Genomic DNA, 24,465 nt, shown 5'->3' on the forward strand with positions numbered 1-24,465 from the left:
CTACCATTTCACAAAAAAAGTGTCAAAATGTTAAAAACGACAAGACCCAGCTTGGGGACTCCTTTATTAAAAACAAAAATTTGTCCCACGATGTCCATTCATCTTCTAATATCGCTCCACCAACATACCGAAAAAGAAAAAAAAAATCCGCCACGATCCTCCTCTATGGGAGGCTCCCGCCATGTGATGCTCTTCTTTGCTGATGACAGTTCTTATATAACTGAGGGCGGGGCCACCCGGTGACGTCCCTGGTGACCCTGCCCCTCTGATGCCACAGGGACTTCCCCATGGCTTCCCCGTGGCATCAGAGGGGGCAGGGCCACCCGGTTGCATAAACTATTTTCAAAAACTCAAGCAGGTGGCTTAACGGACAAATAACTGAAGTTTGAAGTTATAACTCAAACCAGTAATTTCACAGTAAATAGATAAATAATAAATTATGATCTTATAACATATAGCATAATAATATATGATTTAGCTTGATTAAAACAGTGAAACAAAAAATATCCTGAAGCACTACAAAGGACTGTAGGGTCATGTATGATTGGATGTAGCTGTCATTTAAACAATCTGTGGTTGATAATGATCAAACTCAGTGCAGCTGGCACAACTCTGGAATACTGTGGAACAAACAAAAAGAACAATAAGCAGCACTCTAAAGCCACGTACACACGATGGGATTTTTTCCAACGGGAAATGTTCGATGGCAGGCTTTTGGCGGAAAATCCGACCATTTGTACGCTCCATAGGACAATTGTTGTTGGATTTTCCGCCGAAAATGTTGGATGGCAGGTTTTAAAATTGTTCACGGACAAATGTTTGTTGTCGGATTTTCTGAGCGTGTGTACACAAGTCCGTCCAAAGTACAAACACGCATGATCGGAAGCAAGGACGAGTCGGAAGCGGATGGTCTTGTAAACTAGTGTTCATAATGGAGAATTAACATTCGTGCGGCGGCAAATTATGAAATCTGGAAATGCAGCGCACAATTCTCTTCTTCTTTAATGGGATAATAATGAAGCTGCTTTGCTGGTGATACTGATGGAGTTATTGCAAACAAGTTTTCAAAGGCTTTTTTTTTCTAGTGCTATCCACAATAATATTATTATGTTCTTTTTTTTTTTTTATTTGGGCAAGTTAACACACCACCATTATCCCGTAGTTTTTAAGAACAAAGATACAACTATGTTGGTGTCCCTTGTTAATTTTACATTGTATTTTTTAAAATGTAACTGCCGACTCCCAAACTGTCATTTGAAGTAAAACACATAGCCAAGTATTATTCCACACAATGTTTTTATTGTGCATTAAAAAAAGAAAACAAATAAAATTAGACATGCTATCTGCCAATAGAACTTAACCAAAAAATGCATTCTATGCATCCAAAAATATAGAAAATATACCAAATCAAATCATTATTATTCAACCAAAAAAAAAAATAAAAGCCTCATGCATGTGCTTCTTAATATAGGAGGTTAACAATGCCAAGAGTTGGTGAAAGCAGGGGTCCGTCATCCGGAGATAATTCCGAAAATCATCTGGATTATTCTCCTGGAGCTCCTGCAGCAAAGGCATATGACAGATTTGGTCACGATTAATAAAGCAACCAATTTTTGGTCCAAGAACTCCTCCTCCTCCTGTTCCTGGACTGGACTTGGCTCAAAGCAATAACTCCAAGACCAATAATAAATAACACGTTATCTCCTCCGATTCCGCAACATGGCTGGTTGACGAACGGTCGTTCAGAAATAAACTGAAAAGCGCGAAATGAAAAGCGCGAATCAACACTCGCCAAACTTCTGATAGCAGCGAGCCAAAGATCAGTGACTATTATTGGACATCCGATGCTCCAAATGAGCTTTGGGGGGGTGAGGGACTGGTTCATGGCTCAACTACCTCAGGAGGAAAAAGCGCATGTAAAATCCAGCAGGCTAGTTGTACCGATCGATCAACTTGGGTTGCCCATGCATGGTTTGAATCTCGGCCGGTTCAGCAGGATTCAAACCGTCTATGGCTAGCGATAGATAGATAGTGACCCAAAAACCTGCATCGTATGCCGCTCAGGCTCTCTAGAAGGGGTGCTAGTCCCAAACGTCCACCGCTGAGAGTGCTGGTTTGGGAGGGAGCTTGTCCCTACTCCTGCAATGGCTCCACGTGAAGAAAAGTCTCCCTATGACCGCATATCCGTACCATCCCTATGATAGGTGTAAGTGGCAACCTCAGCCTGGACTCAAGCCAGGCCACGTCCCCCACTTACTTCTTAAAAAATATCATTTCGGATTTAATGAGACTTTCAGTTTGATCTTCAGACTTTCATCTATGGACTCTAATATCCTTTAAATTGACACCCCAGCCACTTTTTGTATTATTGGATGTAGCAATAAGGGTTAGAACCCATGTGATGATCATTATCATTAGATAATAAAATAAAAGAGAAATCAAAAATATTACTATTGTAATCACAATGAGTGTGGGCACTGTTGAGGGAACAGTCTGTGTTGGGACATGGACAATGAGGACAGAGCTCACAGGAGGAAGGACTGAGACTCACATGTGCTGTGAGCAGCAGCTCAGATCTTGATCATTACGCACAGATGACAAAAACGTCACCTAAAAAATAAGGCAGACGAGCTCAAAAAAATCTGAAAATATAAAATGATGATAAAAATATTTTTTCCCCTCACAATACAGGGTTAGGGTGAGTGTTACAGCATGATCTACTGTAGGCAAGGGTCTGGGGCCTAGAGTGGAGCTTCTCCTCTATATCACAACCAAATTTAGCAACTAACTAGCAATTAGGTTACTCAGTCAAGCCCACATTGGGTTTAAGTGTGGTGTCCTTCAAATCCTGACCAGATTATGGCTTTTTCTGCAATTTAGGCCCAATGTTTCAGCAAACTTTTCAGCTGGCTTTAGGAAGGTCAGATCCAACTGCTTCTTCCACATTTTGGTGCTTTTTTTAAGAAAGCTTAGTCTGTGTCCTGGTGCAGCCAGGGCCAGCAAACCAAACACCGACTGTGCTTCAAGAATCCAAGCCACCGAAGATATATCCATTTCCTGCTCCTGGGCTCAGGCCAGGAGGTCTCCCAACATTCTGTGACCCAAAGTGGTGCCCAGGCAGGGTTAGAAAAAGTTTCCAGAATATGTTTCGGAACCACTATTCAGACAACTAAAAGGTAAAAAAAAAATATGTTACATTAGATCCATTAGGATGTACAGTTCAGATTAGACTTCTTTCTCTTTATGTTAACATAAAACATTCATTATATACTGAAACATCTAATATTGTAAAAAAAACAAAAAAACAAAAAAAAAACTATTTAGTAACTCATTTTATATTACCTATGTAGAGCCAAAACATTTTTTTTTTAATTTTGCATAGAGAAGGAAGATGTTAAACCCCTGTCATTTCCTGTCCTGGAGATACAACAGGAAGTGGGAAAAAGTCTCTACAAAGTAGGGAAATCCCCTCAGGCAGTGGTCAGAAGAACAGGTGGAAGATTTACCTTCTGTTGACAAGTGCAAAAGTTTGGTTCCTCATTACTTTCAGTCGCAGTGATAATGGTCAGCAGGACAGCTGCAGCATCACAAGAGAAGTAAAGCCAAAAGAGCTTTGGCCATACTTCTCTTCTCTATGACAATATTAGGTTCCTTTTCTTGCAGGTTCGGTTGACTGAAGGACTTTGCAGATTAGAACAAATTATTATCCTCTGTATTCTTGGAAGGCCTTGTTGTAAGAACATGGAGACAGTCTCTTTGTTCTACAATAAGGTATTTGGAAGTCTAGCCACTTGACGACCAGTCACATTCCTGGAATGTCATTAGTCTTCAAGGGAGAAGCAACGCCTGTCTGGCCTGGAAGAGAAGCAACGCCTGTCTGGCCTGGAAGAGAAGCAATGCCTGTCTGGCCTGGAAGAGAAGCAACGCCTGTCTGGCCTGGAAGAGAAGCAACGCCTGTCTGGCCTGGAAGAGAAGCAATGCCTGTCTGGCCTGGAAGAGAAGCAACGCCTGTCCGGCCTGGAAGAGAAGCAACGCATGTCCGCCCGGGAAGAGAAGCAACGCCTGTCCGGCCGGGAAGAGAAGCAACGCCTGTCCGGCCTGGAAGAGAAGCAATGCCTGTCTGGCCTGGAAGAGAAGCAACGCCTGTCCGGCCTGGAAGAGAAGCAACGCATGTCTGGCCTGGAAGAGAAGCAATGCCTGTCTGGCCTGGAAGAGAAGCAACGCCTGTCCGGCCTGGAAGAGAAGCAACGCATGTCCGCCCGGGAAGAGAAGCAACGCCTGTCCGCCCGGGAAGAGAAGCAACGCCTGTCCGGCCTGGAAGAGAAGCAACGCCTGTCCGGCCTGGAAGAGAAGCAACGCCTGTCCGCCCGGGAAGAGAAGCAACGCCTGTCCGCCCGGGAAGAGAAGCAACGCCTGTCCGCCCGGGAAGAGAAGCAACGCCTGTCCGGCCGGGAAGAGAAACAAAGCCTGTCCAGCCGGGAAGAGAAGCCACGCCTGTCCGGCTGGGAAGAGAAGCCACGCCTGTCCGGCCGGGAGGAGGGGCAACGTCTGTCCAGCCGGGAGGAGGAGGAGCAACGCCTGTCCAGCTGGGAGGAGAGGCAATGCCTGTCTGGCTGGGAAGAGAAGCAACGCCTGTCCAGCCGGGAAGAGAAACAATTCCGCCTGTCTGGCCAGGAAGGGAAGCAATGCCTGTCCGGCCGGGAAGCAACTCCTGTCCGGCCGGGAAGAGAAGCAACGCCTGTCCGGCCGGGAAGAGAAGCAACGCCTGTCTGGCCAGGAAGAGAAGCAACGCATGTCTGGCCGGGACAAGGAGCAACGCCTGTCCGGCCGGGACGAGGTGCAACGCCTGTCCGGCTGGGAAGGGATGCAATGCCTGTCCGGTTGGGAGGAGAAGCAACGCCTGTCCGGTTGGAGGAGAAGCAACGCCTGTCCGGCCAGGGAGAGAAGCAACGCCTGTCCGGCCGGGAAGGGAGACAGTGCCTGTCCGGCAGGGAAGAGAAGCAACGGCCTCGGCTCTTCCCTCAACAAGCTGGAGCAGGAAGCAGCATCGGCCTCCTAAGGTAAGGCCACTGATCACTGCCGGCTGTCTCCCGTGCGTGGGGGGGGGGCAGGTTTGTTTGCCGCCTCCCCCAAAATATTTTAGGCGCTTCGGGTGTTTTTTCTGCTCAAAAGCTTTTCTCCTGAATGCACCAGTGATTTTTTGTTTTTGGGTCTCTAAACGCTCCTTTTCTAATACGCCTGTAAACACCCATGTGTGGCCACATAGGGGGGGGGGGGGGCTCGTTTTAGTAAAACTAGAGTGCAAAATCTGATGCAGCTGTGGTCACCAATCTGCTTCTAACTTCAGCTTCTTCAATTAGGCTTTGACAATAAAATCTGGAAGCTGATTGGTTTCCATGCAGAGCTGCACCAGATTTTGCACTCTCCAGTTTTTGTAAATCAACCCCAGAGGCTAACATAGAGGGGCATTTGGAGGCTGAGAAAAAAAACAAAACCATAAACAAAAAGATAAAAAAAAACAAAAAAAAAAATGTCTGTAAAAGCGTTTTTTTTTTTTTATGCCCAGTGTGCATGAGGCCTAAAGCTTAGATGTTAATTTGAACATTTTGACATTGCTGTGATTGGACATCCTCTTGGGGCACTTGGGGGGGGGGGGGGGTAGGTCAGTGTTTTTGATGGAAATGTCACTTACCAGAACTGCACACGGCTGAGCTCCGCTTCTCTTCTGTAAAACAATGATAGTGGATGTTATCTACACCATATTGTCTGTAACTTTGCTACAGCATTCATTTCACCCCAGACCCCCACCCCTCCAGCAACACCCCTTTGTGTTTACACTAACAGCTAGACATGTGCACTGACAAAAAATGTGTTTGTTTTTGTTTCATTTGTTTTTTTTGCTTTTTTCAGAAATTCGAAAATTCTAATTTTGGAATTTTCAAATTTCCGAATTTTGAATTTTGGAATTTCGAATTCCGATTTTTCGGATTTTCAGAATTCGAAAATTCAGAAATTTGAAAATCCCAAAAATATGAAAAAAAAGAAAATCAGTAAAATTAGAAATAATAACTAATAATAATAACTAACTATTAAATTATAGGTATTGGAATTTCCTTTCAAATTTGGCTGTTTGTGAATGTAACAAATACAAATTTATCTGAAGTTACGAATTATGCGAAATAACGAATGCCGCATCCAAACAAAAGGAATGGAACAAATTAATAATAATTAAAAGGTTTTATTATTATTATTGTTATTTATTATTATTAGATTGTTATGTTCCATTCATTTAGATACAGTATTCGTTATTTCAGATAATTCGTAACTTTAGATAAATTCATACTCGTTACGTTCACTAACAGCCAAATTTGAAAGGAAATTCCAATACCTATAATTTAATAGTTAGTTGTTAGTTAGTTATTATTTCAGATTTTCGGGTTTTCAGATTTTCATTCTTTTGAATGTTCAGATTTTCATTCTTAATTTTTGGATTTTCAAATTTCCAAATTTTTGAATTTTCGAATGTCCTAATTTCAAATTTTCGAATGTCCCAAATTAGAATTTTCCAATTTCCGAAATTTTGAATTTCCAAATTTTGAATATCCGAAATTTTGAGTTTCGAGCTGCCTGTTTCCAACCTGTAAATGTCGCACCACAATTTTCATAATTGTTTTTTTTCCATACTGTCACCAATGCAGTAAATCATATGACTGGTGTGGCAATAATCAGGGATACTGACTGATGACAGTGAGGTGAAAAAATGAAAAAATTTAAATTTAAAAAAAAGTTTTCTTCAATTTTTTAACTTTTTTTTTAAATGTATTAATTTTTTTAAATTTTTTTTATATACTATACTACTATATATACGATACTACTATCAGAATAGTTCAGGGTCACCATAGGGATTTTTTTTTTACACTGTGATGTAATTTAAAACAGTTGTGTAGATGTACATTGTGATCACATGATCCCATGAGCGGCCGGGTACCTGGAACCGTGGACACAGCGGTTACGGGAGTGGCACACCAGTGCACATGTGCTGCATATACATTGCTGAGCCTGCCCGTGCCGCCCTCAAGGGGGGTTTTAACTGCTTAGCGACCATCCACTGTAGATTTACTGCAGCTGCTCTGCACCAGATCACATACCTGGCACATGATCTGATAGTTCAGGGTCTGGGGTGCGTGTGCGCGCCGCCGGCGACCCTCTAACTCTGTGATTGGACACAGCGGAAGCCAATCAGTGGGGTCTGGTGAACGCAATGTCCATGGGGACCCGCTGATCGTTTATGAAGAAGGGCAGAAAGGTAGAAACAAGGCAGATCGCCGTTCTGTGAGAGGGGAATGTGCCGATCCTGTGTTCCTGCTAAGCAGGAACACGGATCTCTTTCTTTCCCCAGTCAAAGCACCTCCCCCACACAGTAATTACTCCTAGGGAACACGTTTAACCCTTTGATTGCCCCCCTGATATTTAACCCCTTCTAAGCCAGTGTCATTAGTACAGTGACAGTGCATATTTTTAGCACTGATCACTGTGTTGGTGTCAGTGGTCCCCAGAAAGTGCCACTCAGTGTCCGATTTGTCCGCCACAATATGGCAGTCCCGCTATTGGACATGTTCAATTCATTTCGTTCCAAATTTGTTTTTTAAAATTGACTAATGTTTCCAAATATTCGAAAATTCAGAATTCGAAAATGCGAAAATAAGAGCGAAAATTCAAAAACCCGCAAAATTCAAAAATCAAATAACTTAACTATCACTAACTATTCAATTATAGGTATTGGAATTACCTTTCAAATTTGGCTGTTAGTGAACGTAACGAATATGAATTTATTCCGAATTTACAAATTATCCGAAATAACGAATGCCGCATCTAAACAAATGGAACGGGATGAATTAATAATTAATAATAAAACGTTTTTATTATTATTAATTCGTTACGTTCCATTCGTTTTAGATGCGGCATTCTTTATTTCGGATAATTTGTAAATTCGGATAAATTCATATTCGTTACGATCACTAACAGCCAAATTTGAAAGGAAATTCCAATACCTATTAGTGAACATAACGAATATGAATTTATCTGAATTGAATTTATCTGAATTTACAAATTATCCGAAATAAAGAATGCCGCATCTAAAACGAATGGAATGTAACGAATTAATAATAATAAAAACTTTTTATTATTATTAATTAGTCCCGTTTCATTTCTTTAGATGTGGCATTCGTTATTTCGGATAATTCGTAAATTTGGATAAATTTGTATTTGTTACGTTCACTAACAGCCAAATTTGAAAGGAAATTCCAATAACTATAATTTAATAGTTAGTTATTTAGCTATTAATTAAAATTTTCAGATTTTCTTTATTTTCGGATATTCAGGTTTTTGAATTTTCAAATTTACGAAGTTTCGAATTTGGACCATAATGAATGACCCAAAAAAAAAAAAAGCGCAAAAAAAAAAAAAAACCCGCAAAAATACAAAAAAAATATATATATATATATATATATATATATATATATATATATATATATATATATATATATATATATATATATATATATATATATATAAAAAAAGGAGCGAAACTAAAATTAACCAATTTTTCGGCAGTGCACATCTCTACCCACTATAAGTCGTTGATTGCCGTCATTACTAGTTAAACATAAAATAAATAAATAAAATATCTCATAGTTTGTAGACATTATAACTTTTGTGCAAACCAATCAATATACACTTATTGGGATTTTTTTTTACCAAAAATATGTAGCAGAATACATATTGGCCTAAGTTGATGAAGAAATTAGATTTTTTTTTTATTGGGAATGTTTTATAGCAGAAAGTCAAAAATATTGTCTTTTTTTTTAAATTAAAGTTTTTTTTTTTTGTTTATAGCGCAAAGAATAAAAACTGCAGGGGTGATCAAATACCACGAAAAGAAACCTCTAATTATGGGGGGGACATACTTTTTTTTTTGATGCAGTGCTGTATTGAAAAAAAAATAAATGGCCTGGTCATTAAGGGGGGGGGGGTAAGTCTTCCAGGATGAAGTGGTTAAAGCAGTTAAGAGGAGGAACTGCAGTCTGCTCAGATCATTTGTAATAAAAACATATTTGCCATTCTGAAGCTTCCCTTCTACCACTTTGCATATTATTTTATATATACTGTGATTCTGTACTTGCTAAATATGCTGCAGAAATCTCCCTCCACTGAGTCTGGCTGCAGCCATTTTAACTGTGGGCAGCTGAAGCCGCTGCCTGTCCACTTCCTGGATTTACACAGACACACAGAGGCACACCTCCAGCTCTGCAGCTCTCATTGGCCTTCTTATGACTCATCCCCCTCCCTTCCTGGCAAACTCTCAGGAGAGTTAGTGAGAGAGCTGTGCATGATGTCATAAGCCTAGAATAATGACCAGACAAGAAACAGGAAGTGGGCTGTAGAAGGGATTTACTGGCAGAAAAAAAATGTTTTACTATCCAAAGTTAAAACAACAACAAGGGCAGAAGATTTAATAGATGGAAAGATGAAAAAATGACAGAAGGGCCGCTTTAATACACTCACAGGTGTTGGAAGTGCAACAGCATGCACTATGCACTCCAAACTATAGATGGCGTTGTAGTATTATACTACCATCTGTGCGTTTATATAGGCTTGTATATTCTGCATTTTGTTTTTCTCTCTGCTCTCTCCTGTAATGCTGTTCTCACACATTTATGCTGTTCTTCTATGCAAGTAAAGCTGCATTGTACACTCCTCAAGATCTCAGTGCCTCATCTTATCACATAACCAACAGGCACCTCCAGCGACACCCAGGACCCCGAGAGAGAGAGAGAGAGAGAGAGAGAGAGAGAGAGAGAGAGAGAGAGAGAGAGAGAGAGACAAAATCTCAAATAAAAAACCTAATGAATGACTCCAAAGAAAAACATGTTGGAGAATGGAGAAATGAAATAACAAACTCCAAAAAACTAACTGTTTATCAGTCATTGCAGAGAAACTACAAACTGGCCCCGTACCTGGAGGTGCTACAAGACCCCAAAGACAGACAGACCCTGAGCCTGTACAGACTGAGCGCCCACAGCCTGGAAATCGAATTAGGACGGCACAGACAGACCTACGAGCCCAGGGAGAGTAGACTGTGCCAGCAATGTGACCAAGGAGTCCTGGGGGATGAGGACCACTTCCTGCTACATTGCCCAAAGTACTCATCAGTGAGGGACACTCACTTCCAGAGACTGTCCACTCTCATCCCGGACTTCAATTCTATAGAAACTCCAATTTCTACTGGGAGAAGAGGAGCCAACAGTAAAAATACCTGCCAAATATGTGACAGCGTGTCACCGACTGAGAGGGACATGAAAGACTGAGAACTTAAAAATCCTTTACATGGACTTATGCCCATTGCCCTTTATATTACCCCCCCCCCCCCCCCCCCACCTTTTTTTTTCTTATAGAAACTCAACTGCTTTGGCAATGCTAACATGTATGTGGTCCTGCCAATAAAGCTTATATGAATTAGAGAGAGAGAGAGAGAGAGAGAGAGAGAGAGAGAGAGAGTGTTATATTCTTAATATCTAAAATTTAATTTGGCTTTATTATACATTATTCAGAGTATGAATTCTCTATAAATATAATTGTATGAATGGCAGGCTTTGAGTTAATAATTAACAGAAATAACGTTTAAACTAGAGTTTTCAATGTTAGAAAGGCCGTTCAGACATTTGATGTACTTTGTAAATATGATATTCTGTTTGAAATTCTAAAATTAGTCTAAATGACATCCTGCTGTATAGTTAAGACTTCTACTTCAAAGTCCCCTCACTAATTTGCTGTCTGATGAAAAGCCATCCTGTGTTTAAAAGTTAAACCAGATGTTTCATATATCTCATATCCCTCTCTCATGACCCCCACCCTTGGAAGGGAGGAGTGGGGAGTATTCAGGTAGTGGATATTTTTGGGCGCATTTTTCAAACAAAGGATGTGAGTTCTTAAAAGGATAAGGCGTCATGAAGAAAGGTCTCTTGGACATCTTGCCTGCAACCACATAACATCCATTCAACACCACACAGACTTTCTTCAGCATACAAAGGGTTAATCGGCCATCTTTAAAATCCAAAGAAGACAAAGACCACATGTAATGTCTGATACATGTAATTTTTAAGAACTCTTTTCAGATCTTTGAAACAAACGAACAATACTTGAAACTTTTGACCACATTTATTTTGTACTATTGTACTCCTATTTTTGTGTGTAAAATAAAACACAGCTTTGATTAAAGCTGACTCAGACATAATTAAGAAATTTATCTCACAATCATTATTTAAAAGATTTTGCAATAGAAAGCCATTTTTACACAGATAAAGAGAGAGAGAGAGAGAGAGAGAGAGACCGAGACAGAGAGAGAAAGAGAAAGAGACAGAGAGACCGAGACCGAGAGAGAAAGAGAGAGAGACAGAGACCGAGAGAGAGGGAGAGACAGAGAGGAGAGAGAGAGAGAGGGAGAGAGAGGGAGAGAGAGAGAAGAGAGAGGGACATACAGAGAGGGAGAGAGATAGAGAGGGAGAGAGCGAGAGAGAGAGAGAGAGAGAGAGAGAGAGAGAGAGAGAGAGAGAGAGAGAGAGAGAGGAGAGAGACCGAGAGAGAGAGAGAGAGAGGGGAGAGAGAGAGAGAGAGGAGAGAGAGAGAGAGAGAGAGACAGAGAAGAGACAGAGGGAGAGAGACAGAGAGAGAGACAGAGAGAGAAGACAGAGAGGAGAAGACAGAGAGAGAGACAGAGAGGGAGAGAGAGAGGGAGGGACATACAGAGAGGGAGAGAGAGAGACAGAGAGAGAGGGAGAGACAGAGAGAGAGAGGGGGGAGAAAGGCAGAGAGAGAGAGAGAGAGAGAGGGAGAGAGAGAGAGAGACAGAGAGAGAGACAGAGGGAGAGAGACAGAGAGAAAGACAGAGAGAGAGAGACAGAGAGAGAGACAGAGAGAGAGACAGAGAAGGGGGGGAGAGAGGGAGAGAGAGAGAGAGAGGGAGAGAGACATACAGAGAGGGAGAGAGAGAGAGAGAGAGAGGGAGAGAGAGGGAGAGGGACATACAGAGAGGGAGAGAGACAGAGAGAGAGACAGAGAGAGAGAGGGGGGAGAGATGACAGAAGGAGACAGAAAGAGAGGCAGAGACAGAGAGAGAGACAGAGAGAAAGAGACACAGAAAGAGACAGAAAGAGAGAGAGAGAGAGAGAGAGAGAGAGAGAGAAGAGAGACATAGAGAGAGAGAGAGAGAGAGACAGGGAGAGAGAGGGATAGAGAGAGACAGAGAGAGAGAGAGAGACAGAGAGAGAGACAGAGAGAGGGAGAGGAGACAGAGACATGGAGAGACAGAGAGAGAGAGAGAGAGAGACGAGAGAGAAAGAGAGAGACAGAGAGAGAGAGAGAGAGAGAGGGAGAGGGAGACAGAGACATGGAGAGACAGAGAGAGAGAGAGAGAGAGAGAGAGAGAGACGGAGAGAAAGAGAGAGAGACAGAGAGAGAGACACGGAGAGAAAGAGAGAGAGACAGAGAGAGAGACACACAGAGAGAGAAAAAAAGAGAGGGAGAGACAGAGAGAAAGAGAGAAGGAGAGAGGGAGAAAGAGACAGAGAGAGAGGGAGAGAGACAGAGAGAGAGACAGAGATTAACAAACAAAAAATGACATCACTAGTAATCAGTAGCTGGAACATTCAGGGTCTGAATGCTTCAGCCTTCGGATCCAAGTAAATGATCCAGATTTCAAGCAAAGACTATGTGAGACGGACATACAAATCCTCCTGGAAACATGGGCCCGGGCACAGGATGAACCATCAGTACCTACTGGCTATAGGGAATTCTCTGTCCCCGCACAGAAAGATAAAAACATCAAACAGGTGTTCAGGAGGAATAATAGTCTGGTACAGAGGCGGCTCTAGGCTTTGTGAGGCCTTAGGCAAAACCTAGACATGAGGCCCCACTCACGCCCATAATGAGAAAAATAATTACATCGATAAAAAAATTAACTGTATAAATTGCATTAGGAACTATAAAGTGCTGGTGTCAGTGTTCTCTATCTCGGTGCTGGTGTCAGTGTTCTCTATGTCAGTGCTCTCCATTTCAGTGCTGGTGTCAGTGCTCTCTATTTCAGTGCTCTCTATCTCTGTGCTGGTATCAGTGTTCTCTATGTCAGTGCTGGTGTCAGTGGTCTCTATGCCAGTGCTGGTGTCAGTGTTCTCTATCTCTGTGCTGGTGTCAGTGTTCTCTATCTCGGTGCTGGTGTCAGTGTTCTCTATGTCAGTGCTCTCCATTTCAGTGCTGGTGTCAGTGCTCTCTATTTCAGTGCTCTCTATCTCTGTGCTGGTGTCAGTGTTCTCTATGTCAGTGCTGGTGTCGGTGGTCTCTATGCCAGTGCTGGTGTCAGTGTTCTCTATGTCAGTGCTCTCTATCTCGGTGCTGGTGTCAGTGTTCTCTATGTCAGTGCTGGTGTCAGTGTTCTCTATGTCACTGCTGGTGTCAGCGTTCTCTATGTCAGTGCTCTCTATCTCGGTGCTGCTGTCAGTGTTCTCTATGTCAGTGCTGGTGTCAGTGCTCTCTATGTCGGTGCTGGTGTCAGTGTTCTCTGGCAGTGCTGGTGTCAGTGTTCTTTATGTCAGTGCTCTCTATGTCAGTGCTGGTGTCAGTGTTCTCTATGTCAGTGCTGGTGTCAGTGCTCTCTATGTCAGTGCTCTCTATCTCGGTGCTGGTGCGGTGTCCTCTATGTCAGTGCTGGTGTCAGTGCTCTCTATCTCGGTGCTGGTGTCAGTGTTCTCTATGTCAGCACTGGTGTCAGTGTTCTCTATGTCAGCACTGGTGTCAGTGTTCTCTATGTCAGTGCTCTCTATCTCGGTGCTGGTGTCAGTGAAGGAGATAGCAGAGGAGAAGCCAATCAGCAGGCATTGCCAGCGCAGGATGAAGAGCACCCGGCCCACCATGGCTGAGAATCAGCACTGGACTGGGCTGGGACGTCCTGAACCCGCAGTGGAGCCCTGCATATGTGGGGGTAATGGCAGGGTGGAGGGAGGGGTCAGGGGCTGTCCATCATAGGTTGGCACACTGGCACAGGACTGAGCTGCCTTGACTGTGACACAGATTATCCGGAAGAAGGGAGTGGAGGGTATGTGGCAAGGGGTTGAAATAAAGGCAAGTGGCTGTGGCTGAGGGATGCTGGAGGAGCAGGGATGAGGTGTTGGCTCTCTCTGATGATAGTGGTGGCTGGCTGCAGAAGGGGTTGTGGCATGGTAGATGTGCCTCTCCCTGCAGCTGGAGCCCCGAATCCTGACACCTCCGCACTGATTGACAGCCCCAGGGCGGCCTGGACACCTCTTCAGCTCTTCTCTCTTCCCTCCCCCTTCTATCGGCTCCAGTACAGCCCTGGTGAGGCTTCCTCCCCGGCGGGACCCTCCGCTCCCCCTCCGCTCCCCCTTTGCTTATCAGTCAGGCGCCGGATGACTCCTCCGGGTGTGCGGGGATCACTCAGTGGAGCACTTGAGTGGGAGGTGAGGGGGGGCGATCTGCAGCTCCGGAGCAGCGGGAATATTTGTATTGTCATTCTGTTCTGGCTGCTGTAATAAGGAGCCTCCCCTTCTCCTCCCCCGGACAACACAGTGCTCGCCACGCCTTCTCCCCAAGACACAGCCACGGCTCTGTCTTCTCTCTCCACGGAGCTCAGGCAGCTCTGCTGGCCGAGTGGCCGGAGCGCAGCGCCACCGCAGCGGCATTGTCAGCAGAGGTGGCTCTGCAATTAGGCAAATTAGGTGATTGCGAGGCCCCTGATAGTGCGGGGCCTTAGGCTCCCTAATTGGAGAGCCGCCTCTGGTCTGGTATAAGGAGGAGCTACATGGGAGCATCAGTGCAATCAAAAAAGGAGAGAGCCACATCTGGCTAAGAATAAGCAGCTCCATCCTTACCTCTCAGTCAGATATCTACCTGTGTGCAGCATACATTGCCCCAGCAGAGTCCCCATATTTCAGACCAGACACCTATGAGGTCCTACAAAGTGAGGTCATCCACTTCCAATCTCTGGGACAAGTGCTCATCTGTGGAGACCTCAATGCTAGGATAGGAAGGGAAAAGGACTATACAAGTTCAGGTGGCAACACGTACATACTGGGCCATGCAAATTATGGTCATGCGTTGATACAACCAACAAAAATGGAAGAAAATTGCTGAATTTGTGTCACAGTCTGGGCCTGTACATCCTCAACGGCCGTACCAAGGGAGACTCTCTAGGAACGTACACATTTAGCTCCCATGCAGGCAGCAGTGTGGTAGACTATGCCATCACAGATGTGAACCACACACTCATCAATGGTTTTACAGTCACCCCACAAACACACCTGTCAGACCACAACCAACTACTGCTATACATTAAATCTTCTAGCAAACCATCACCAAAACTCCACGGGGCCTCCCTCTGCAACCTGCCACCATCATTTAAATGGTCCAAACAGTCTACCACAAAATACAGAGAGGTAACTGACAGACCTGACATTAAGAAACAGCTTGAAAACTTCCAAAACAACGCCTATGAGATAAGCCCACGAGGTGTGAACCAGGCAGCAAAGGACTTCCATAAAATACTACACACCATCACAGAAACAGCCCAGCTGAGAAAAGCCAACTTCAAGAAACCATCCAACAAACAATCCAATAAATGGTTCAACAAAGAATGAAAAGCATTAAGGAACACCTTACAGACAGTCTCCAATAACAAACACAGAGACCCTGACAACACTGATCTAAGGATAGCCCATGGCACCCTACAAAAAAAATACAAACAAACCCTTAAAAAGAAAAAGCAAAACTTCATCTCCAAAAACCTGCAACAGCTGGAAGAGGCAAGGAAAATTCTTTTTGGGAAATATGGAAGAATATTGGCTCAGCACCAAGGAAAAACAACCTCCACATCCAAAATGGCGACATCTGGCTCAACTACTTTAAGAATCTCTACAAAGATATTCCAGAGGAGGCTCTAACTGTAGAACAAAAATACATCATCAAAAGACTAAATGATCTGGAGGAAAAAATTAAGGACTTCCAGAACCCCCTAGATGTACCGGTTACACCACAAGAAATTAGAGAGAAAATCCAAAACCTGCAAACCAAAAAATCCAGTGGGATGGATGGAATCCTGCCAGAGATGTTTAAACACGGCTCCCCAGATGTACACGCTGCACTATGCAAAGTGTTCAGTCTGGTCCTGAGCGCTGGTTACTACGCTACAGTATGGAACCAAGGCCTCATAACACCCATCCATAAGAGTGGAGACCTACAGGGGGATATGTGTCAGCAGCACACTAGGGAAACTATTCAACAGTATCCTCAATAAACGCATCCTCAACTTCTTGACAAAACGTCCTCAGCAGAAGTCAGGCAGGGTTCATGCCAAACCATCGCACCACAGACCACATTTACACCCTGCGCAGCCTCATCAAGAACCATGTGCATATTACAAAACATGGAAAGATATTTGCCTGCTTTGTGGACTTTAAGAAGGCATTTGACTCCGTGTGGCACCCAGACCTGTTCCTCAAACTTATTATTTGTTTTAGAAATTAGAGAGTGGAATAGTAGGGAAAACATATGAGGTTATCAAGAGTTCATACACTTAGAACAGCTGCAGTGTAAAGGTGAATGGGAAAAGAACCAAACACTTTCGGAAAGCCCGAGGAGTCAGACAGGGCTGCAACCTCTTCAACATCTACATCAATAAACTGGTTGCAGCTCTAGAATCCTCCCCAGCACCAGGACTTACTCTACATGACACTGAGTTGAAGTTCCTGCTGTATGCGAACTTCCTTGTTTTAGTCCAGTCGTACGTCATCACGTACGAATTCGACGGACTTTGGTGGATTGTGTGTAGGCAAGTCCGTTCATTCGGAAAGTCCATCGAAAAGTCCGCCGGGCAAAGTCTGCCGTAAAGTCTGCTTGTGAGTAAGCGGCATAACAGCTACACATACCTCGGCTTAGAAATTAACAAATCAGGAAGTTTCAAGCCAGCCATAGAGGCACTAAAAGACAAGGCATGCAGAGCCTTCTATGCCATCAGGAGACAGCTGTACCACCTAAAACCACCAGTGAGAGTCTGGCTCACAATATTTGATAGCTTCATCACCCCAATTCTTTTTTATGGCAGTGAAGTGTGGGGTCCTGTCACCTACCCAGACCAATCCAAATGGGACCCCAGCCCCACAGAAATATTCCATCTGGAATTCTGCAAGCACCTCCTCCGAGTCCATCAGAGTACCTCCAACAGTGCTTGCCGGTCTGAGTTGGGCAGATTTCCCTTACTTCTCGCAGTACAGAAGAGGGCGCTATCATACTGGAACCACCTACAAAACAGCAGTCCCAACTCATACCACCATAAAGCCTTACTGAACAGTAAAGACCAGTCCAAGCCGTGTGGCCTGCAACAACTCATTAACACTTTGTCTATCCCAAACTCTCAACAATGCGGCCTGACAGAATCTCAAATAAAAAACATAATTAATGACTCCAAAGAAAAACATGTCAGAGAATAGAGAAATGAGCTAACAAACTCCAAAAAACAAACTGTTTACCAGTCATTGCAGAGAGACTACAAACTGGCCCCGTACCTGGAGGTGCTATAAGACCCCAAAGACAGACAGACCCTGAGCCTGTACAGACTGAGCGCCCACAGCCTGGAAATCGAAATAGGACGGCACAGACAGACCTACAAGCCCAGGGAGAGTAGACTGTGCCAGCAATGTGACCAAGGAGTCCTGGGGGATGAGGACCACTTCCTGCTACATTGCCCAAAGTACTCATCAGTGAGGGACACTCACTTCCAGAGACTGTCCACTCTCATCCCGGACTTCAATTCTATAGAAAAGAAGAGGAAACTCCAATTTCTACTGGGAGAAGAGGAGCCAACGGTAAAAATTGCTGCCCAATATGTGACAGCGTGTCACCGACTGAGAGGGACATGAAAGACTGAGGACCTAAAAATCCTTTACATGGACTTATGCCCATTTCCCTCTATATTACCCCCCTTCTTTTTCTTATAAAGACTCAACTGCTTTGGCAATGCTAACGTGTATGTGGTCCTGCCAATAAAGCTTATTTGAATTGAACTAAATTGACAGAGAGACAGAGAGAGAGAGAGACAGAGAGAGAGAGAGACAGAGAGAGAGAAACAAAGGAGAGAGACAGAAACAGAGAGAGACAGAGAGAGAGAGTTCAGTCAGTACAAGTGTGCAAGCCAGATCAACTTTTCATGACATTAATAAGTATCTACCTGTAATACCACGCACCTAGGTTTAGGTACAGACCCTACCCAACCTCCGTACACTTACCTCCTAGATAAGCACAGTTGAAATAGCTGCACAATTCACAGGTACTGTTCAGGATATAGAAGCTTCCTTCCTTCTTCACGTAATGGAACTTTTCAGCCACCGGGATCAATACTTCCTGTTCTTTGGGATAAGAAGAGATTTTATGGATGTCAACTCCAAAGCAAGTTGTGATTTCGAAGAAGAGTCCTCCATGATAGGCTTTAGCCACTTCGATGTTCAAGGAGGAAGAGGTGAACCTCCCAAACCTCAGAACAGTCTCGGACACCTCAAATGTCTTATCTGTGCCCCGGTAGGCCGTATGCCGCTTTCTAGAGTTCTTCTTCATAAGCTGCAAAGCCCTGGTGATGTAGAAGTGGAGGGCCTTATAATGGAAGCTCAGCATGTAGTCTTCTCGGGATTTCCCCGCCAAGCTGACATTCCTGTTGAAGGCTTTGTAGATGGGGTCACCTTCTGGCCAATCTGTGGTGTAGACGGTGATGGCAACCCCAAACTCATCCTGAAAGCCAGGAGGAATACGAAGTTTTGGCTTTAACCTATTCCATTGTTCCTCTGCGCGATTCCACGCAGCGCCAAATGGTAAGTTCATAGACTTCTCCAGGGTCAGGATCTTTGGCATCACATCGGTCTCCAGGACTTCTTCACAGCCTTTGTACTGGTCATCAAATGCGTTAAACATGAAGTCCAAGTTCAGGATGTTACATTGTGTCTGAAGGTAATAAGATTTAAATTAGTTACTTTTCTGTAATATCAATTAGTAATTAAATCCATAAATTTATATAGATACAAATCAAGCCAGCTCAACAGCGAAAGAAAAAAAAAATATTCTGCGTGTGAACTTTGTATATCACTCACAGCAAAATAATGCTGAATGGCAAGTGTGATGCCGTCACCGCCTTTGCTCTGCCCTTACGCGTTACGTCCCTGGGTGGGGATTTCTTCAGAGGGTGGTCCTAATTTAGATCCAAGCTGCACAAAGATACCCATACCCCTGGTTACTACACACCAAACACTATATTGAAATTCAGAAATACCCAGCTGGAGATAAACTCTTAAATCTTAATGCCATCCAATACAGCAGTCCTTACTAGAGATGTCCCCTACTACACAACTGAATCATTTAATATAGATTTGTTTTTTTTTTTTATACATATGTGTAACCTCTTACCGCCCACATAACGCACATGTGCAGCGGCAAAGAGGGTGGGCTTTGATGCCCGCATGCCACACATGTGATTGATCAACTTGATCACATGGTACAGACAGGGGCCAATCACAGCCCATCTGTACCATGTAATTAGCTTTGACCAATCACAGCTAATCACAACAAAACAAACTGTAAAATGCTTGCTTATAGCAATGTAATTCGCTGCTATAAGCAAACCATGTGTAAAAAAAAAAAAAAAATCCTGATCACTTCCCCAGAGTAGTACAATGTTAGTATTGTTAATATATATATATATATATATAATTTTTTTTTTGTACTGTCACCAGTCAGTGTCCGTGATCACCGCCACACCAGTTATATGATGACGCTGTACTGCTCTGGTGACAGAATGTATAAAAGAAAAAAAAAAGAGAAGTGCATTTTTTTTTTTTTTTTATTTCTTTATTTCCCAAAAAATTGTGACGAAAAATATAAAACTTCAAAAAACCCGCCATGCCTCTTACTAAATACCTTGGACTGTCTACTTTCCAAAAAGAACTATTTATATCCATCAAGGATTGATCAATTTTCAGATATATACCACAGTTTGTGGACTCTTTAACCCCTTAGCGCTGACCGTACGCCCATGTGCGTCCTCAGCTTTAACCACTTGCCTCCCGCCCACCATCAAAATGACAGCGGGGCGACGTCATATGTCGGAGCACCCGAGCGGCGATCGCAGTCGCGCTGTGTTGCTGGGACACGGCATGACCCCGATCTCTGTAAAGCGGCTCTTTAATCATCTGACCGGTTGTATCCAACCACAGCCGGTCACATGTAAACAAGGAAGTGCCGGTAATCGTCTCTCCTCGCCTCACACTGGTGGAGTGTGTGGCAAGGAGAGCCGATAAGCAGCATCTCCACGCAGGGGACAGTGAGAGGTGTAATCTGATGATCGGTGCCCTGATTACATTAGAGAGCCACCAGTGCCAGCAGCCCATGCTAATCAGTGCCAACCAGTACCAGCAATCAATGCCCACCACAGCCAGAAATCAGTGCCCACCACAGCCAGAAATCAGTGCCCATTAGTGATGCCAGTCAGTGCTGGCTTTCAGTGCCGCCCATCAGTGATTCCCATCAATGCCCATCAGTAAAGCCCATCAATGCCCATCAGTGCCACCCATTAATGCCCAGTGCCACTTATCCATGCTGCCTATCAGTGCCCACCAGTGCCACTCATCGGTGCCGCCTATCAGCGCCCACCAGTGCCACTCATCAGTGCTCATCAGTGCCCATAAGTGCAGAATATTAGTGCCTCCTCATCAGTGCCACCTAATCAGTGCCCACAAGTGCTGCCTCATCAGTGCCCATCAGGGCAGCCTATTAGTGCCCATCAGTGAAGAATAAAAAATACTTATTTACAAAATTTACTGACAGAAACTAAGAAAAACTTATTTTTTTTTCAATTTTCGGTCTTTTTTTTTTTTTAGGAAAAAAAAATAAAAAACTCAACAGTGATTAAATACCACCAAAAGAAAGCTCTATTTGTGTGAAGAAAATTATAAAAAATTCACATAGTTACAGTGTGGCACGACCGCGCAATTGTTATTCAAAATGTGACAGCGCTGAAAGCTGAAAATTGGCCAGGGCAGGAAGGGGGTGAAAGTGCCCGGTAGATAAGTGGTTAAGGGGTTATATTGGGGTGATGCCTGTAGACATCACCCCGGTACCGGTTTTTAGAGCGGGGCGGTCGGCTCTTCAGTTATAACAACCGATGTGGCTAAAAGCTGCTCAGCTGTTACCCTAAAGGAGCGGGAGGGGACATCCCACCCCCCTCCCGCCACCTTGTGCCGCTCTTCGCGTCCCACCGGGAGACCTGATCCACAATCCGGCACTTCCGACCGGCTAGGCTGAGACTGGAACAAAGCCGGAAATGGCTTCGCTTCAGTCTCCTATGTAAAATCTCGAAAGCGAAGTCCCGACGTCACTTTCAATTTACTCGGCTGCCAATGGCGCCGATTTAAAAAAAAAATGACAGTATTCAGAATCGCCGTTTTTGGGGATCTGAATACTTTGAAGTGCAAAAGGATGGATTTGGGGTCTTTTAGATCTCCGATCTCTCCATAAAGAGTACCTGTCACAACCTATTACTGTCACAAGGGATGTTTATATTCCTTGTGACAGCAAAAAAAGTGATCAGATTTTTAATTTTTTTTTTTTAAAGTGACAATGTGAAAAAAAAATAAAAAAAAAACAAAAAAAAAACGCATGTGTAAGTCGCGCCCGCGCATGTAAACGGTGTTTAGATCATCAGAGCGAGAGCAATAATTCTAGCCCCAGACCTCCTCTGTAACTCTAACCCGGTAACCGTTACATTTTTTTAAAGCGTCGCCTATGGAGATTTTTAGGTACCGTCGTTTGTCGCCATTCCACGAGCGTGCTCAAATTTCAAAGCCTGACATGTTAGGTATCTATTTACTTGGCGTAACATCATCTTTCACATCATATTAAAAAAAAATGGGCTAACTTTACTGTTGTGTTTTCTTTTAATTCATAAAACTATATTTTTTTCCCTAAAAAGTGCGTTTTACATTATATACACTATATATTATTTTCACCAAAGAAATGTAGCAGAATACATTGTGGTCTAAATTTATGAAGAAAGATTGTTTATTTGAAAATTTTAATAACAGAAACAAAGAAAAAAACGCATTTTGTTTTCCCAAATTTTGTCTTTTTTTAAATTTATTTAGCAAAAAAAAAAACAGTGTAAGGACCTGAATGGGACCCAGTATCAGCCTCTTGCAGTCCCAGTACAGCCGTGCTTTAGGTGTGCTGCAGTACAAGTATCATGCTGATAGTAGAATAGAACAGAGTGATAGAGAGACCAATAGACATGCAATTCCTGAATTTCCGAACTTCAAAATTTCCGAACTTCAAATTTCCGTGTTTTCGAACGTCGAATTTCCAAATTTCCGAACTTCGAATTTCCAAATTTCCAAACTTCGAATTTCCAAACTTCTGAACTTTGAATTTCGAGATTTCGGAAATTCGAAAATTGGAATTCGGAAATTCAGAAATTCAGCAGTTCAAATATTCGAAATTTCATAAATTTGAAAATTTAAAAATTTGGAAATTTGAAAATCCAAAAATAAGAATGAAAATCTGAAAATTCAAAAGAATGAAAATTCGAAAAAAATGAAAATATGAAATAATAACGAACTAATAATAACTATTAAATTATAGGTATTGGAATTTCCTTTCAAATTTGGCTGTTAGTGAAGGTAACGAATACGAATTTATCTGAAGTTACAAACTATCCGAAATAACGAATGCCGCATCTAAACGAATGGAACGTAATGATCTAATAATAAGAAATAACAATAATAATAATTTATTATCTATTATTAATTTATTCCATTCCATTTGTTTAGATGTGGCACTTGTTATTTCGGATAATTCGTAACTTCAGATAAATTCGTTACGTTCACTAATAGCCAAATTTGAAAAGAAATTCCAATACCTATAATTTAATAGTTAGTTATTATTAGTTCGTTATTATTTCACATTTTACTGACTTTCTTTCTTTTTTTCAGATTTTCGAATTTTTGAATTTCCGAATTCTGAAATCTTCCGAATATCCAAATCTCTTATGCCGCCTACACACGATCGGACTTTTCGACCGGACTGGTCCGACGGACACCGACGGACCAAATCCGGTGGACAATCCGATCGTGTGTGGGCTTCACCGGACCTTCAGCGGTCTTTTCCAGTTGCAAATCTGAAGGACTTTAGATTTGGAACATGCTTCAAATCTTTACGTCGTAACTCCGCCGGACCCAGAAATCCGCTCGTCTGTGTGCTAGTCCGACGGACAAAAACCGACGCTAGGGCAGCTATTGGCTACTGGCTATCAACTTCCTTATTTTAGTCCGGTGTACGTCATCACGTACCAATCCGTTGGACTTCGGTGTGATCGTGTGTAGGCAAGTCCGTTCGTTAGAAAGTCTGTTGAAAGTCCGCCAAAAGTCAGTCAAAAGTCTGTCGGACGGGCTTTCGGATTTTGTAGCTGAAAAGCCCGACCGTGTGTACGCGGCATTACTATCTCCACCTCACTCTGTGACTGGACAGTGAAAGGAGAAGCAGCAGACTGATGCGTTGGTCTCTAGACATGTGCAGTGACAAAAATTGTGTTCATTTTCGTTTCATTAGTTTTTTTGCTTTTTTTGGAAACTCGGAAGTCCGAAAAATTCGGAAATCCGGAAATTCAAAATCTTGAAAATTGAAATTTGGAAATGTAAAAATCCGAACTTTCGGATTTCCGAATTTCCAAATTTCCGCATTTCCGAATTTTCGGATTTCCAAAAAAAAAGGAAAAAAAAACAAATAAACGAAAACGAATAAATTTTTTGTCAGTGCACATGTCTAGAGACCAACGCATCAGTCTGCTGCTTCTCCCTTCACTGTCCAGTCACAGAGTGAGGCGGAGACAGTAAGAGAAAGCGAAACTGCAGGTGTGCTGTGTGGCAGAGCTGTGTAACTATAGGGACTGGATGAATAGAAATGGAGTTAGGGGTTGGAGCCCCTGCTGGCATTTATTTCTCCCTGTTTGTGCCATTGCAGAGAGTTCTCCTTACTTCCTGTTCTGGTTTCAGTGTTGTATCCAGGACAGGAAGTGAGGGGAGCAATAACACACATCTGGAAAGACTTAGTACATAGCAGTGCGGGGGGTCACACTTGGTACATTCAGTTTTTACCTCCGGCCACAAGTTGTAGTTCTTCCCGCCTCCCGCGCTTTTCTTTGCCTCCAACTTCCCGTCGGGAGTTTTCTCCTTGTAGTCGGGATCATAGTAATCTGGAAAACAGGGGAGCCTTCTTGTTCATTACTTCTCTCTCTCTATCCATGTGGGTTCAACTGCACCAACTAATTCATTCCTGGGAGAAGCCACAATTCACACAGCCAATGGAACAAAT

At 43.2% G+C, this 24,465-nt stretch overlaps 1 protein-coding gene across 5 annotated transcripts in view; it reads right to left on the reverse strand.

Moving 5' to 3' along the window:
* Positions 1-1,279: 1,279 nt before the first annotated feature.
* Positions 1,280-24,465, reverse strand: part of LOC141126650 (ecto-ADP-ribosyltransferase 5-like) — a 51,716-nt gene continuing 28,530 nt past the window's right edge. For all 5 annotated transcript variants that reach the window (XM_073612591.1, XM_073612594.1, XM_073612593.1 and 2 more), the window contains 4 exons: positions 24,249-24,346; positions 18,348-19,053; positions 5,693-5,725; positions 1,280-3,169 (listed from right to left, as the gene is read on the reverse strand). In XM_073612591.1, the coding sequence (XP_073468692.1) occupies positions 3,162-3,169; positions 5,693-5,725; positions 18,348-19,053; positions 24,249-24,346 (845 nt within the window). In that variant the 3' untranslated portion in view covers positions 1,280-3,161. The remainder of the gene's footprint in view (positions 3,170-5,692; positions 5,726-18,347; positions 19,054-24,248; positions 24,347-24,465) is intronic.

Source organism: Aquarana catesbeiana, linkage group LG02 (genome assembly GCF_042186555.1).
Source record: "Aquarana catesbeiana isolate 2022-GZ linkage group LG02, ASM4218655v1, whole genome shotgun sequence".
In the NCBI taxonomy this organism is placed as follows: Eukaryota; Metazoa; Chordata; class Amphibia; order Anura; family Ranidae; genus Aquarana; species Aquarana catesbeiana.